The sequence below is a fragment of the Leptopilina heterotoma genome, unplaced genomic scaffold, assembly GCF_015476425.1.
Source record: "Leptopilina heterotoma isolate Lh14 unplaced genomic scaffold, ASM1547642v1 Lhet_411, whole genome shotgun sequence".
Classification (NCBI taxonomy): Eukaryota; Metazoa; Arthropoda; class Insecta; order Hymenoptera; family Figitidae; genus Leptopilina; species Leptopilina heterotoma.
The window spans coordinates 152,558-168,721 of NW_025111072.1; the positions used below are offsets into that span (position 1 = coordinate 152,558).

Consider the following 16,164-nt stretch of genomic DNA (forward strand, 5'->3'; position numbering starts at 1 on the left):
GTGCGGTTTAAGGGTTAACAATCGATTCAATTTGCCTAAAACTCGTTACTCGCGGGATTTCGGGGTCGCTTATTAGGAATTTGTCCACAAATTTTTTTATTTTGACATTATATTCGCAATCAGCGACCCCGAAACCCCGGAGTAACAAATTTTAAACCAATCCAATCATTTTTTAAAACAGTTGTATTTACAAAAACTAAAAAGTGATTTTTGGGACTTATAGAGGAGAGTGGGGGAAGACGTGGTACCGGCCCTATTTAACAAACGAATTAACCAATGGCGATTATATTTTACATAATACTACACCGAGACGATAGTTTCTTGTTTACAAAACCTAAAAGCCATGAGAACAAATCTTTTACCTGTTTTACTAAAAAAAACTGTTTTCGACGATTTTCTTGTGAATTTTTCACTTTTTTAGGAGGTGTTTATTATTTAATAATAACGATTAATGAACTATATAAAAAATTTTATAACTGGCAAGGGTTACAGAAGAAGGGAAGCATATGTTTTTTTCTTTGTTCAATCGTAAATTGTAGTAATTATTCATTTTATTCAATTTCGTAGGTGCAGGCAAGATAGGGTAGGGAAGAGTGGGGCAAGACGGGGTACACAAATGAAGCAAAAGAAAAGAGAAATAAGGGAAGTTAAGAAAACTTCTTAAATCAAGACTGAATAAAATAAGAGTGACCAAAAAGAAAAAAAAGCTTGTCAGGTTAAATCAATAATTAGAGATGGTAAAGTGGAAAATACATCTTGTATCTATAAATTGTAATGGTTATTATTTAGACTCAAATGAAGGCTGGGCTGCTTGTTCTGTCTGCGGCCAATGGGCTATGTGCAGTTGTGCTGGTGTCGATGACGAAGATAAAGATCCAACCTTTACTTGTAAAATTTGTCGACAGAAATAGGTTGCTTTTTTAGTACCGCGCCGGTGGGTCAAGATAGGGAGATTTGCAATTTTTTCCATATTATAAATTTTATGATTTTTTAAGAAACAGATGGCCTTTGTACGCTTTTATTAGTAAAGACTGATTCCTAAAGATGGTTATTAAAGAAAATAATAAAATATATATTCGATAATTTTCGTTTTTTGCGCTTTAAACCTTAAGTACCCCGTCTTGCCCCACTCTCCCTTATCCCCACTTTTTTCAAAATCATGAACATAATTATCTACAAAATCTTGGTCTACAAAATTTTTAATAACGAAAAATCAGCAGTCTTCTGAATCAAAGCTCCCACATTAAGATAATACATTTTTAAGTTTCCGACTATCTGTAAAAGAGATGATTCGAAAAGAGGATCAGGTACGATTTATGGGTTTGAAAATTTGGAATTTGGAAGTCATTTAGAACAACTCCCCACTAAGTTTGTAGCGTTACATTTTAGAATAACCTGCCCACCCCTGAGGAGACCTGTGTCAGTTTCTCCACTCCATTTTCTCCAATACACTTTTTCCAATCCATTTTGTCCACTAATCAATTTCTCCACTATATTTTTTCCAATCCAATTATTCCACTACCAATTTTTTTCCAAAAAGTAATGAAATAATGTAACAATTTTTCAAAATTTTATATCATGTCCGATGGCTCGATGGCTTTGTCGACAGATGAAGTCTGTCATTAACATGGTAGTCGAGATGACAAAACCGTGCCTCGCACATTCTTCTCTCAGAACTTGAAAAACCCATTCAAAAATTAATAATTAAATATATTTTTTAAGTAATCGAATTATGTGTTACAAACTATAATTATTTGTTATTAAAATTGAGCTTCAGAGATGGCTCGTAATTCTAATTTGGGGAGGCACCAAGCTGCCAAGGTCCGAAGGACCTTGTTTAATTTGTGGGGTCGTTTTCCACTTTTACAAGTTACGCCTTGCTCTCGTGGGTATTTTATTTATTTGAATTTAGTGACTGAAAAACTCAAACGCGGCACGATTTTGACATTAAACAAATTAAATAACAAATTGAAGTTGACTTTAGTTTACCATTCAACAATTTGAAAAATGTAAAAAATAATTAGTAAAAAAATCGTGATTGGAAAAAAGAATTAGTGGAAAAAAATATTTGTGGAAAAAAGGTTATTGGAAAAAAGAATTAGTGGAAAAAAAGGTTACTGGAAAAAATGGAATGGATAAACTGGTGTACAATCGTTAAAAAAATCGGTGGCTTAAAAGGTGGTCGATATATCGACCACTGGGTCTGAAAGGGTTAAAACGTAGAAACTAAGAATGACAAAAATTTTTCATATTTTTTTCCTGAAAGCTAATGAAATTATGAAAAGACTGACACCTAATCGAAGACTTTTCGTTGACTATTCTGTCAGATACAGAATAAATACTGGATTTTGCATGCTTTTCGTAATTTTTTAATTTCTCAAAAACTAATTAACTTTTATTAGCGCTCTTGGTCTTGTTTCAATCTCTATTTAATGTTAAATCTAAATTATTAACTGGTATTGTGAAATAAATTTTTGTAAAAGTAGGATTAAAAAAATTAAAAAAATTATCATAAATATTTAAGTGTCAAAAAGGTCAATGTAAAATATGTTCATTTAATAGATATACTAAAATTCAAAAAATCTTTTTAATTACTTAATTATTTAATTTAAAAAATTTTGTTGTTGTTGAAAAAGTGTCAATCTGTTTTAAAAAATTTTTTTATCCGACTTTCAGTTTCAAATTTTTTTGGAAAAATTTATATCACAATACCATTAATTAATTTAGATTCTACATTGAATAGAGATTGAAACAAGACCAAGAACGCTAAAAAAAGTTAATTAGTTTTCGAGAAATTAAAAAATTACGAAAAGCATGCAAAATCCAGTATTTTTTCTGTATCTGACAGAATAGTCATCGAAAATTCTTCGATCAGGTGTCAGTCTTTTCATAATTTCATTCGCTTTCAGGAAAAAAATACGAAAAATTTTTGTCATTCTTATTTTCTACGTTTTAAGCATTTTTCCACTTATGAAAAAAGGGGCGTCCTGATACTCACGAACGGTAGTGTAGAAAATTTCATTTAATGATTTTCCGTTTAAGGTAATGGCAGAGCCATTGAAAACGACTCGTCGTCTTGTCGCGCTGCTGGAATCGGTCAATACCGGATAATGAGGAAGAAAAACTCGCGTAGGTATCGATACTTGTTCCGGTTTAAGTTTGGTCATATGACCAAGCGCTTCATAATCTTTGAGAAATTGATTGTAGATTTTTTGTTCTGGATCTCGATCCAATTTCTTATCTAAACGAAAAAATGATGCAAGTGGGGAAGATCGAGATTCTCCTAAAGCTTGTACAAGTTCGCGAAAGGGATAGCGAACAGAGTATTTACCATTTGGGTAGCGAGAAAGTGTAGCTTCGAAATGAGCCTCACAATCCTTTTCGTCTAAAGATAGAGGTTTGGAAAATATAGGCTCTTTAAGAGCAAGTACGAATATCCGAATTGTCCTCACAATGCGTAGAAGAATCTTAGATTATAATGAAGTCCATAAATTATATCATGGTTTATCAATATATCACACCACGAAATTATAGATTCGTGCAGTATATCATCTCTGAGAAACGCAGGGTGGCCAACTTAGGCCCACGGCCAACTTAGGACCACTTTCCCCTATATATTAAATTAATTTTTTCTTGTTTAAAATTTCTTCTCAATATGTTCCCTTTTATGTAAAAAAGTATTAGTTAATAATTTATTTATTTGTTTATACACCTGTCTTCAGCCTACATAACTTGGCTATACAAATTTTCTCTCTTACAATGTTTTCTATACTTAATTCTAAATTTTGCGCCTACAGAACGACTTGAAAATTAGGAGTATTCGTATTTGACTGGACCACCTGTCTAATGGGTTTTCTCGACAGTGGAGAGGGAAACTTAGAAAACCTCTCCTGAGTACAACCGGTTTATCGACATTTGAGTTCTAATTGTGTGTACCGGACAATAATCGACAGTGCACATCATTATACCTCGACGTCAAACCTCCCGCTCAGATTATCTCACGTGCCGGAAAAATACCAAGCCAAATGGGCGCGAACCAAGGGTACTTACTCTTGGTCCTAAAACATCTCCCAAGCGAGGCATCTATCCGACTGAGCTAATCTGTCGGTTGTATTAGTTAATTATAAGAATATATTATATCATTAGAAAAAACATTTTGAAAAAACACTCGGTTTGACCAGACTCCCCCCTTAATTGGCAACCATTTTATAGTTTTCCCCCTACCGCGTCGTCTCTACCTTCGTTTTATTGTACAACGTCGCTGTTAATCAGTCTTGTAAATCTATAATTAAGATGGCAACCTTTCCCTAAATCATTGTTAAAACTCCCCTTAGTGTTTAATAAAATACATTAAACGAAATTTAATTCTTCTTATTTGCACACTTATCGACTCCTTTAGAGCGTCCTAACTCCTATCTCCTGGTTTTGTAGTGATTATATTATCGTTTTTTTTGCTTTTGGGTTTGACTATTCCAGTTAAAAATAGTTTAGCCCTCCCTCTTCGTCACATTTTTTATATACAGAATAAATGTTTTTTCACATTTCGCCACATACAGCATGACCTCCTCCCAATCCAAGGACTGTGACGTAGTTTGTGAACGACTCCATTAACAATATTATATAATTTTAGTATCAATAATGCTCACCTCATGCAATCCAGGCATTGTATCTGCACCATACTCCGACATCAAAACGGGTTTGTTATATTTGCGATGCCAAGACTCAGCTTCTGAAATTACTTTTTCTGTGATCATGTCAGTTCTTCCTGAATTGTGATACCAAGAATTATATCTATTGAAGCTAATAATATCCAAAAATTCACCAGCTTTATCTTCCTATAAAAACATTAGTAATTTTAAATTAGTGCTATTTGCTTCTTGATGGAGATTCTTTTTATTTACTTTGAAATAAAAAAATTTAAAGATCGCCCGGAAAATTTCTTCTGTTTATAAATGTATATAGAAAAATATTGAATAGGTATTTGTTTATATATTTTATAACTGCCCAAATTTTCGAGTTATAAATTTTCGAAATTTATCATTCTTGAAAGTAGACCTATTTTCAGTAGCTTACAATTCAGAGACTCAGTTCAACCTTTTCTGATTATTAACCCATTAAAGCCCATGATTAGACAAATAAAAATATCATCAAAATTATTATTGGAAACAGGACTGCGGATCAAATAATGACTTTTGACGTCAAAAATTGTTTAAAAAATAATTTGTTTATAAAAATTGTTATAAACAAATGGAGAAAATTGATAAAATTTGAAAAACTAATAGCGCCATTCGATTCTACGTGAAAAATTACTAAAGGAACATGTATGACATTTTAAAAATTTTCACTCAGTTTGTTGTAAATAATTTATAAACAAATAATAATGCACACTCACATACCTATTTGAGCCCATCATTACACAACTAAACATTTCATCAAAATTATGATTGGAAACAGGACTGCGGATCAAATGATGACTTTTGACATCAAAAATTGTTTAAAAAATAATTTGTTTATAAAAATTGTTATAAACAAATGAAGAAAATTGATAAAATTTTAAAAACTAATAGCGCCATTCGATTCTACGTGAAAAATTACTAAAGGAACATGTATGACTTTTTAAAAATTTTCACTCGATTTGTTGTAAATAATTTATAAACAAATAGTGCACTCTCCTGTACCTATTTGAGCCCATCATTACACAACTAAACATTTCATCAAAATTATGATTGGAAACAGGACTGCGGATCAAATAATGACTTTTGACGTCAAAAATTGTTTAAAAAATAATTTGTTTATAAAAATTGTTATAAAGAAATAGAGAAAATTAATAACATTTTTAAAACTTATAGTGCCATTCGATTCTAAGGGAAAAGACTACTAGAATATTTTTAAAATTTTAAAAATTATGAATCAACAAATTCTGCCTGCATTTGTTCTTATGAAATATTTAACCTTTAGAATAGTCATTATTTGATCCGCAGTCCTGTTTCCAATCATAATTTTGATGAAATGTTTAGTTGTGTAATGATGGGCTCAAATAGGTACATGAGAGTGCACTATTTGTTTATAAATTATTTACAACAAACTAAGTGAAAATTTTTAAAATGTCATACATGTTCCTTTAGTAATTTTTCACGTAGAATCGAATGGCGCTATTAGTTTTTAAAATTTTATCAATTTTCTCCTTTCTCCTTTAGTAATTTTTCACGTAGAATCGAATGGCGCTATTAGTTTTTAAAATTTTATCAATTTTCTTCATTTGTTTATAACAATTTTTATAAACAAATTATTTTTTAAACAATTTTTGATGTCAAAAGTCATCATTTGATCCGCAGTCCTGTTTCCAATCATAATTTTGATGAAATGTTTAAGTTGTGTAATGATGGGCTCAAATAGGTACATGAGTGTGCATTATTATTTGTTTATAAATTATTTACAACAAACTGAGTGAAAATTTTTAAAATGTCATACATGTTCCTTTAGTAATTTTTCACGTAGAATCGAATGGCGCTATTAGTTTTTAAAATTTTATCAATTTTCTCCATTTGTTTATAACAATTTTTATAAACAAATTATTTTTTAAACAATTTTTGACGTCAAAAGTCATTATTTGATCCGCATTCCTGTTTCCAATAATAATTTTGATATTTTTATTTGTCTAATCATGGGCGTTAATGGGTTAATCCTGCACTGACTGACCCTACACGGAAAAAAAAGTACGTGAATCCTTCCTTGAAAGTGCTTGACTTTTGGATAGGACACAAAATACAAGGCTGTATTATATATTTTTTATTAGAAAATATAGAAAAGTCCTAGAGTTATTCTAGTACTAGTATGGGCAACAGTGTTTTTTAAATTTTAACGAAAAGTCATTTGTTCAGTTCAAGAAGGCTAGAGACAGGAGGTGAAACTTCGGTAGTGGGGATGAGTCAAAAGCCTTTCATTAACCAGGCGTTTTTCGTTTTCGAAAAGTCGCCGGCGCGGTGCTTCTACCCATCACTCACACATTCAAATTCTTGTATACCATATGTTTTACATATGTGTATGATATGATTTTAATTTGAGGTTAACTTTAAAGTGCAATCGAGACACAATTGACAATGTGTGTCATAACGGATATATAGAATTAATGTGAGTGATTATTAAATTAAGTGTTATTCAAATAGTTAAAAATTCCGAAAACGTGCTGTGTGAAAAGTTGTAACAAGAAGAAAGATAAACACAACACTATGACTATTACTTTTTGTTAACTTTTAATACACTTCATGCTACAGTTTACACATTTTTTTGTTTTTAAAACGTTTTTTTAATAACTAAAAGATGTTTGAAAATATAAACACTTATATTTCATATTGTATTTGTATAGAATATATTTTCCTGTGTTTACGTGTGTAGCTGCGCAGAAGTCCGTGTGGTCTATTGCGGCGAAAACTTTTTTTGAAAGTAAACGCCTGACCATACATCAGCTGAGCGACTCAGCATTGCCATACCCCCACTACCGAAGTTTTACCTCCTGTCTCTAGTCTTCTTGGTTCAGTTTTATAAAGTACGTGAAAGATTAGTTGACTGCGCTTGAAAATTCTGTAGAGCATGCGCAGTGTGCGTTGCGCGTTTCTACACGGAAAAAATAAGTTCAGCAGATTTTACGAAACTAATTTCGCACTAGCGGATATTTAAGATTCCTAGACGAAGTTTTTCAAAAACCCAGAAACTTTCACTACTTTAAGCAGAACAATTGTCGAGAAACTGCAACCAGTGTTGTAATTTATAAAACAAGCTTGAATGTAGAAATGTTTCGTATTTTCTGGTGAACATTTTATCAGAAAATGGTAAAAATGTTTCGTGCAATCTAAAAACGCGTGGTTTGAGTTTCCACTTCGCTGTCTATCGTGAATTCTCGAACACAAAGTTTCGTAAAATTCTATACGGGGTGTACCAAAAGTCGCGTTATAAATAGATATGTTGAAGCTTGTCTCGTCGCGTCGGTATTAACTTGTCTGCTGTATATATAGATATAATATGTGGAAGGAAAAAGAGAACTGCTTTACCTGCCGGTAACATTTGGATAATTGTTTTCTTTTACGTATTTCACATTTCATTGTTCCAAATTCGTAACATTTTTTATGTGCTTTTGTAATCCAAACTTTTAATTATTATTAATTTCTTTTAATTTACAGTCCAATAAATTTTATAGTTTATCATAATATTTACCGATGACAATATATATATTAATTTCTCAAGTTTTAACTGTTATTACTTCAAATTTTAGACAATTTAATATAAACATTTTTTGAGTTTGAATTTAATTTTGAAAATTTTTTGTCAATTTATTTATAATTTAAAATTAAAAATAAAATTATTTTCTAAAAATTGAAAAATATTATAGAGATTTTATAACTAATTATAATCAAAAAATGTTATTTTAAAAACCATAAAATATTTTGTATAACTTTTAAAAAAATGATTTTTTTTTAAATTAATATTCAGTATATTGACATTTCTCACAAGCGCAGTTTTAATCTCCTCAGTTAGTATATAAAGAAACTCAATTCTTTCATCTACAAGTGCGAGTTATATTGTATGTGTGTTGCGTCAGAATTCGTTTATATGTATGCGTATTTCCGTTAAGTTAGTGTCAGAATAAAATAAGCCAATCCAAGCGAACCATTGCGTTGTAGAGTGCAGTCACATGTGTCGAACCAATCATCTATCTCCTATAGAAGACGAGAAAAAATGGTCTTGAGAGCTCATTGGTACATTAAGAAATTCTTTTTTCTGCTTTATTCGTTTTTTTCTCCGTGAATATTTTTTTCCGTGGCGCATGCGCTTCAGGCTAAACATTTTACAAAACTCTTGAATTAGAACGTCCAACCGATCATTTGTGAATTCCATAGAATTTTTTTTGAGTTTTCGAGAAACGCAGTCATCATATATTACTGAGGCATTATTCCTGAACTACCCCAAAAATAAAAAAAAGTTCTTGGATTTCCTTTATACTTTGGAAATATGTTACCCTAGTAGGTACAAGTTACTACACCAATTTACAGGTCCAACCCCCCACCCCAATCAAAAGGGTGGGGGGTTGAAATTTCAGCTTCAACTCGAACCTGCATTCTTTAAACATTTGTAGTTTCTACTTAAATTATTCAATTAAAAAAAGTAAGTAGTGTTTTAGAAAGGTTTTTTTGTGTACTTTTAAAATATTTTATTTATATAATAAAAAAAAAATTTTTTTTGCAAAAATTTTTTAAAATAAATAGTTTTTTGCAATTTTGTGCAAGTTCGGTAGTTTTTATTTTCTTTTTAATAATCTCAAATGAAAGCTTGGGAATTCCTCTAAAAGAAGATATAAGTCTGAAAATGGGCCGAAACAATTTGCCAAAGATATAGTGTAATAAGTAAAATTTGTCCGTCCGCTCGCGCACTCCAGCGCGATGAACAGTGGGATTTTTTTTCAACTTACTATTGAAAATTGTCTAGAAACTACAAATTTTATCGGATGTTGATGTTCTTGATTTAAAATTACTAAGAGATCCATCAAAGTCGATTTTTGAATTTTTAATTGTTTATTTTTTTCTTGTTACTCAAAAATTTGACAAATTACAATATTTTTAGAAAAAATCATGTTAGTTTTTTTATTTTTCCATTACACATGATCGAAATTAATTTAAATTAGTCTAGTATGACCACCGGACAATTAATAAAGCATAATACAATTTATTTAAATTGTTGCAAACAATGTTAATTAACAAATAGATTACTTCGGACCTTCTTCATAAAAAAAATTGGTTTTTTTGCAGACAAGTTAAAATTTATGTCTAATTTAGTAAAAAACTATTTTACAGTTAAAAATTATCATTAATATTAACAATTATATAAACAATAATCAACTTCCTTTTGTATTTGTAAACATTTTCGTCATTTTTCAAACTTTAAATATTTATATCATATGTACATTCTTTCAAAAACTTAAAAAATTTATTTGCCTAAACAATTACATTTGTTATAAACAAATTTTTCATTTTTTAACAAATAATTAGCTTTTTTCATCAAACTAAATTTTTTCCTTTTTTATATTTACTATCATAAAACCCTTTTGATTGGGGTGGGGGGTTGGACCTGTAAATTGGTGTAGTAACTTGTACCTACTAGGGTAACATATTTCCAAAGTATAAAGGAAATCCAAGAACTTTTTTTTATTTTTGGGGCAGTTCAGGAATAATGCCTCTACTATTGATTCTGTTTTATCTTATACTAAACTCCTCTCCGTATCCGCTATTCCAAAATTAGTTTCGTAAAATGTACTAAATTAATTTTTTCCGTGTACCCAAGGTAAATGCCAGCTGATCGTCTGTTTCCATTTGTGTTAATTTCAGATGTGAATATACTATTATTTTATGAAAAACAAATAGTGTTAATATATATTTGTCTTCAAGAATTGACTTTCAAAAAAATATTTTTTATTTTGTGTTTCTCACAAAACAGAATGTTATGTAAGTCTCAGTTTTCAGTGAAATAGCATGTCTCAGAGGTCGTGAAAAATTTCACCACGTAGTATATAAGAACAATTCGATACGTACTTTTAAGTGTTAAGTATGTGTTTATATTTAAGTTATACGTGAATATACATATATTCACGTATAACTTAAATATAAACACATACTTAACACTTAAAAGTACGTATGTACTTTTACGTAGTATGTACGTAAGTATGTGTGTTATAGGTTAGTTCATAAGTGTTGACGAACGTCGAAAAGTGATACAATAATTGTTCTTTGTTTGTGTGATTAACACAGTGCAACAGAATTTAACTTTTTTATTATTTCTGGGATCGCATTGGGTGATTTTTATAGGTTTTTTGATGCTGAATGCGAATCCGTAATCAGAATTGTTCAATCACCCAAGGTTTTCGAGAAATTTGACCTTGAAAATTGAAAAAAGGACGTTTTTAGGATACTTTTTGGTTTTTTATCAGGGTACAAAAAATTTTTTTAGGGTTTTCATGATATGCGTACGAAAGCTCACATCCTCCTCAACAATCTCCAATTTAAACATTTTAAAAATATCTATTTTTCGATGAGTTATCTTTGTTTTTGTTAAATTATTGTTAAAGAATTTGAAATGATAAACAAAAAAAATGGTCTATTTATTTTTGATTTTTCTAAAAATATAATAGTTTCTTTAATGAATCATTGGATTCTGCTTGATATTTAATGGGATAATATTAATATTATGTTAATATTTTTCTCACTGTTATCCCATTTGACGTTACGATGCGAACTTCAAACAAGGATAGCTCATCGAAAAATAGATATTTTTAAAATGTCAAAATTGGAGATTCTTGAGAAGGATATGAGCTTTCGTACGTATATCATGAAAACACTAGAAAAAATTTTGGTACCCTGATAAAAAACAAAAAAATACCTCAAAAACGGCATTTTTGCTGATTTTATGATGCGACGCGAACTTCAAACAAAGATAACTCATCGAAAAATAGATATTTTTAAAAGGTCCAAATTGGAAATTGTTAAGGAAGATATGGGCTTTCGTACGCACGTAGTGAAAACCCTAGGAAAAATTTTTATATCCTGATAAAAAACCAAAAAGTACCCCAAAAACGGCCTTTTTTTAATTTTCAAGGTCAAATTTCTCAAAAATCTAGGGTGATGGAACAATTCTGATTACGGATTCGCATTCAGCATCAAAAAACCTATAAAAATCACCCTATGCGATTTTAAAAATAAAAATGCTGTTGCACTGTGTAATTATCCAAATATGTGAATGAATGAGTGAATTTCAGAAAAATTGTGTGAACAAGTGGAAATTATTTTTTTTATTTTACAATTTTTTTTTAAGTCAATGAAATTCTCAAGCAAGGTACTAGAAATTTTCATTGACTGCTTTTGAAACTCTCATGCAAAAGTACTAGACTGTTTTTAGTATTTTGTGTCGTATCCAAAAGTCAAGTACCGAGTCAATGAAAATTTCACGTACTTTTTTTCCGTGTACCTACACTAAAAAACTCTCCAAAGTTAATTAAAAATTTGAAAACTCTTTACTAACCGACTCTACACGAACAAACTCTCGAAAATAAATTAAAATTTATTTAATTCTCCTCTGACCGACTCTACATGAAAGAACTCTCCAAAGTTAAATAAAAATTTGTTAACTCTCCCCTCACAGCATCGGGATATTCAGGATATTCCAGAGACGTCCTGGGGATATCGATTTATTTTCGGAAGTTTGGATATCCCTGGAATATCCTCTGGATATCCATGGACGTCCCTAGGATATCCCAGAGATATCCAAACTTCCGAAAACAAATCGATATCCCCAGGACGTCTCTGGGATATCTTGAATATCCCGGTGCTGTGAGGGTCCACTGACCGACTCTACACGAACAAACTCTCCAAAATAAATTAAAATTTATTTAATTCTCTACTGACCGACTCTACATAAAAGAACTCTCCAAAGTTAATTATAAATTTGTTAACTCTCCACTGACCGACTCTACATGGATAAATTCTCCAAAATTAATTAGCAAATTTTTAATCCTTCACTGACTGATTCTACATGGATAAATTCTCCAAAATTAATTAAAAAATTTTTAATACTTCACTGACTAACCCTACACTAAAAAACTCTCCAAAGTTAATTAAAAATTTGAAAACTCTTCACTAACCGACTCTACACGAACAAACTCTCCAAAATAAAATAAAATTTTTTTAATTCTTCACTGACCGACTCTAAATGAAAGATCTCTCCAAAGTTACACTACCGTTGGGAATTATCGGTACGGCTGCACACGCACGGCCCAAAAACATACCAATCTTAAAATCACGATTTTTTTGGAAATAGAAATGTCAGAAAATTAACAAATATACCATTCGAAAGATTATTAAATTCTACGATTAATGGTACATAACTGAAAATTTTAATAATTTATACAAAGCTTGCAGCAATCTACAAATTTGACAAAAAAAATTTTAAAATAAAATTTTTTTAGAAATTTTTTCAACCCCTGCACATTTTTTAAAAATTGTAGAAAAAATTTGAAACTTATATAGGTGTGATCATTCAAGTCTCATCTTTAATTAAAGACCAAAAGATTTTAAAAATCTTATTCGGTTCGTGAGATATCATTATAAACGTCCGAGCATGTTTTTTGACAAATGCATTGAATTAGTCGATTTTGAACGGTTTTTGGCTGAAAATGCTCGTTCGTTTATAATGATATCTCGCTAACCGATTAAGATTTTTGAATTCTTTTGGTCTTAAATTAAAGATGAGACTTGAATGATCACACCTATATAAGTTTCAAATTTTTTCTGCAATTTTTAAAAAATGTGCAGGGGTTGAAAAAATTTCCAAAAAAATTGTATTTTAAAATTTTTTTTGTCAAATTTGTCGATTGCTGCAATCTTTGTATAAATTATTAAAATTTTCAGTTATGTACCATTAATCGTAGAATTTAATAATCTTTCGAATGGTATATTTGTTAATTTTCTGACATTTGTATTTACAAGAAAATCGTAATTTAAAGATTGGTATGTTTTTGGGCCGTGCGCGTGCAGCCGTACCGATAATTCCCGACGGTAGTGTAAATAAATATTTGAGTGATAAGCGTTAAATCCCTCAATAGTTTAATTGTTAGTAGTAAAATAAATGATCATGGGAAGGTGAAGAATTGAAAAAATTCAATGTATCGTCAAAATTGCGACGTTTCGTTGGCTAAGGTTTGCCAACCTCATCAGGCTAAATTTATTTAAACAGAAAAACACTTCAATATTTATAAAGGTTTAAAACAACACTATACACTATACTAAAAATATGTTTAAAGAATATCCTACCAGGTTCGTTAAAACATAAAAATCGCGTTCTAACTCGTCAAAACAAAAAAGATTTCACAGAGAAAAAATATTTTTTTATAAAAATTTTCACATGTATTAAAAAAGAAAAGTTTCTTTATATGAGAGGAAGACATTTCAGCACCCTAGTTCAGTGTCAACTGAAATAAATTAAAGTTTTGCTATTTCGAGAAAGTCAAAAGAATCAAGATAAAGAAAAAGTCAATGAACCGAATGTAAACACAGTTTTATCATAGAGGGAGCAAGTTGTGTTATTGTTGTGTCATTGTAGACAAGAGTCTAAACGTCTGAGAAGAGAAAAAAAAGTTCTGTTTAGAGTGAAAATATCTTCCTTTCTATTAATAGTGGAATGATTTGTTTTTATATGGATCATTTCAGATATTCGTCGTTTTATAAAATTTGGTTCATTGTCCAAAATTTTGGCATTTTCCCAATCGAAGTCATGATTACAATTAATTCGATGGCGGTAAGGAGGAGCACAATTGTGTCCCCCTTTTTTATTTTAGATATGTTGATGACACAATATTAGCTGTAAAAAAAGAACATGTCAACTTAGTCATCAATACTTTTAATTCTTACAATCAAAAATTACAATTTACTATTGAGAAAGAAAAGGGTAACTCAATTAATTTTCTTGATTTAAAACTTACTAGAAAAAACAACAAAATTGTCACAAATTGGTATCAAAAGCCGACTTCATCGGATAGACTCATTAATTATTTTTCAGATCATCCAAGCCAACAAAAAAAGAATATTGTATACAATCTGGTTGATAGAGCGATTTCATTGTCCAACAAAGAGTTTCATTTTGATAACTTAAAGAAGATAAGATCCATCTTAAAAAACAATAACTATCTTTTGGATTTTATTGATAAACATATAAAAATTCGTATAAACCATATAAAATTTTCTAAGGTTAATAATAATAATAACAATAATCGAAATAAAATTAGTATTTACAGTCAAATCCCGAAGGTTTGTTTACCGTTCAATGAAAAATGTTTCTTTAAGTTGTCAAATATTCTCAAAGAGTTTCATTTTACTGCGATTCCACTTATTAATAAAAACTCCAATTCTATAATTAGACTTGGTAAAGATTCATCTAAAAAATGGGACAGAACAAATGTTGTATACAAGTTTGACTGTAAAGATTGTCCAGCAACATATATAGGTGAAACAAAACGATCATTGTTAACTCGCATAAATGAACATAAAAAAATAAATGATAACTCTGTAGTTTACCGCCATCGAATTAATTGTAATCATGACTTCGATTGGGAAAATGCCAAAATTTTGGACAATGAACCAAATTTTATAAAACGACGAATATCTGAAATGATCCATATAAAAACAAATCATTCCACTATTAATAGAAAGGAAGATATTTTCACTCTAAACAGAACTTTTTTTCCTCTTCTCAGACGTTTAGACTCTTGTCTATAATGACACAACAATAACACAACTTGCTCCCTCTATGATAAAACTGTGTTTACATTCGGTTCATTGACTTTTTCTTTATCTTGATTCTTTTGACTTTCTCGAAATAGCAAAACTTTAATTTATTTCAGTTGACACTGAACTAGGGTGCTGAAATGTCTTCCTCTCATATAAAGAAACTTTTCTTTTTTAATACATGTGAAAATTTTTATAAAAAAATATTTTTTCTCTGTGAAATCTTTTTTGTTTTGACGAGTTAGAACGCGATTTTTATGTTTTAACGAACCTGGTAGGATATTCTTTAAACATATTTTTAGTATAGTGTATAGTGTTGTTTTAAACCTTTATAAATATTGAAGTGTTTTTCTGTTTAAATAAATTTAGCCTGATGAGGTTGGCAAACCTTAGCCAACGAAACGTCGCAATTTTGACGATACATTGAATTTTTTCAATTCTTCCCTTCTCATGATCATTTATTTTACTACTAACTAAATAAATATTTGTTAACTCTCCACTGACCGACTCTACACGGCCAAACTATCCAAAATAAATTAAAATTTATTTAATTCTCCACTGACCAACTCTACATGAAAGAACTCTCCAAAGTTAAATAAAAATTTGTTAACTCTCTACTGACCGACTCTACTTGGATAAATTCTACAAAAATTAATTAAAATTTTTTTAACTTTTCACTGAACAACTATACATGAATAATCAGTTATACAGTGTACATACGTTTGATTGTATGCAATTGAATTGAGTACGAATATGTATTATAAAAATTTATCATTGAGCTACATACATTTCAACTCTACATAAATAATATGTATTAATTTGATTTTTTAAAAATATTTTTGTT

The 16,164-nt window shown here is 29.9% G+C and overlaps 1 protein-coding gene across 6 annotated transcripts in view; it reads right to left on the reverse strand.

Moving 5' to 3' along the window:
• The window catches only part of LOC122506360 (beta-glucuronidase-like), a 623,628-nt gene that overhangs the window by 131,401 nt on the left and 476,063 nt on the right, over positions 1 to 16,164 (reverse strand). For all 6 annotated transcript variants that reach the window (XM_043618482.1, XM_043618483.1, XM_043618484.1 and 3 more), the window contains one exon: positions 4,647 to 4,835. In XM_043618482.1, coding sequence (XP_043474417.1) covers positions 4,647 to 4,835 — 189 coding nt within the window. The remainder of the gene's footprint in view (positions 1 to 4,646; positions 4,836 to 16,164) is intronic.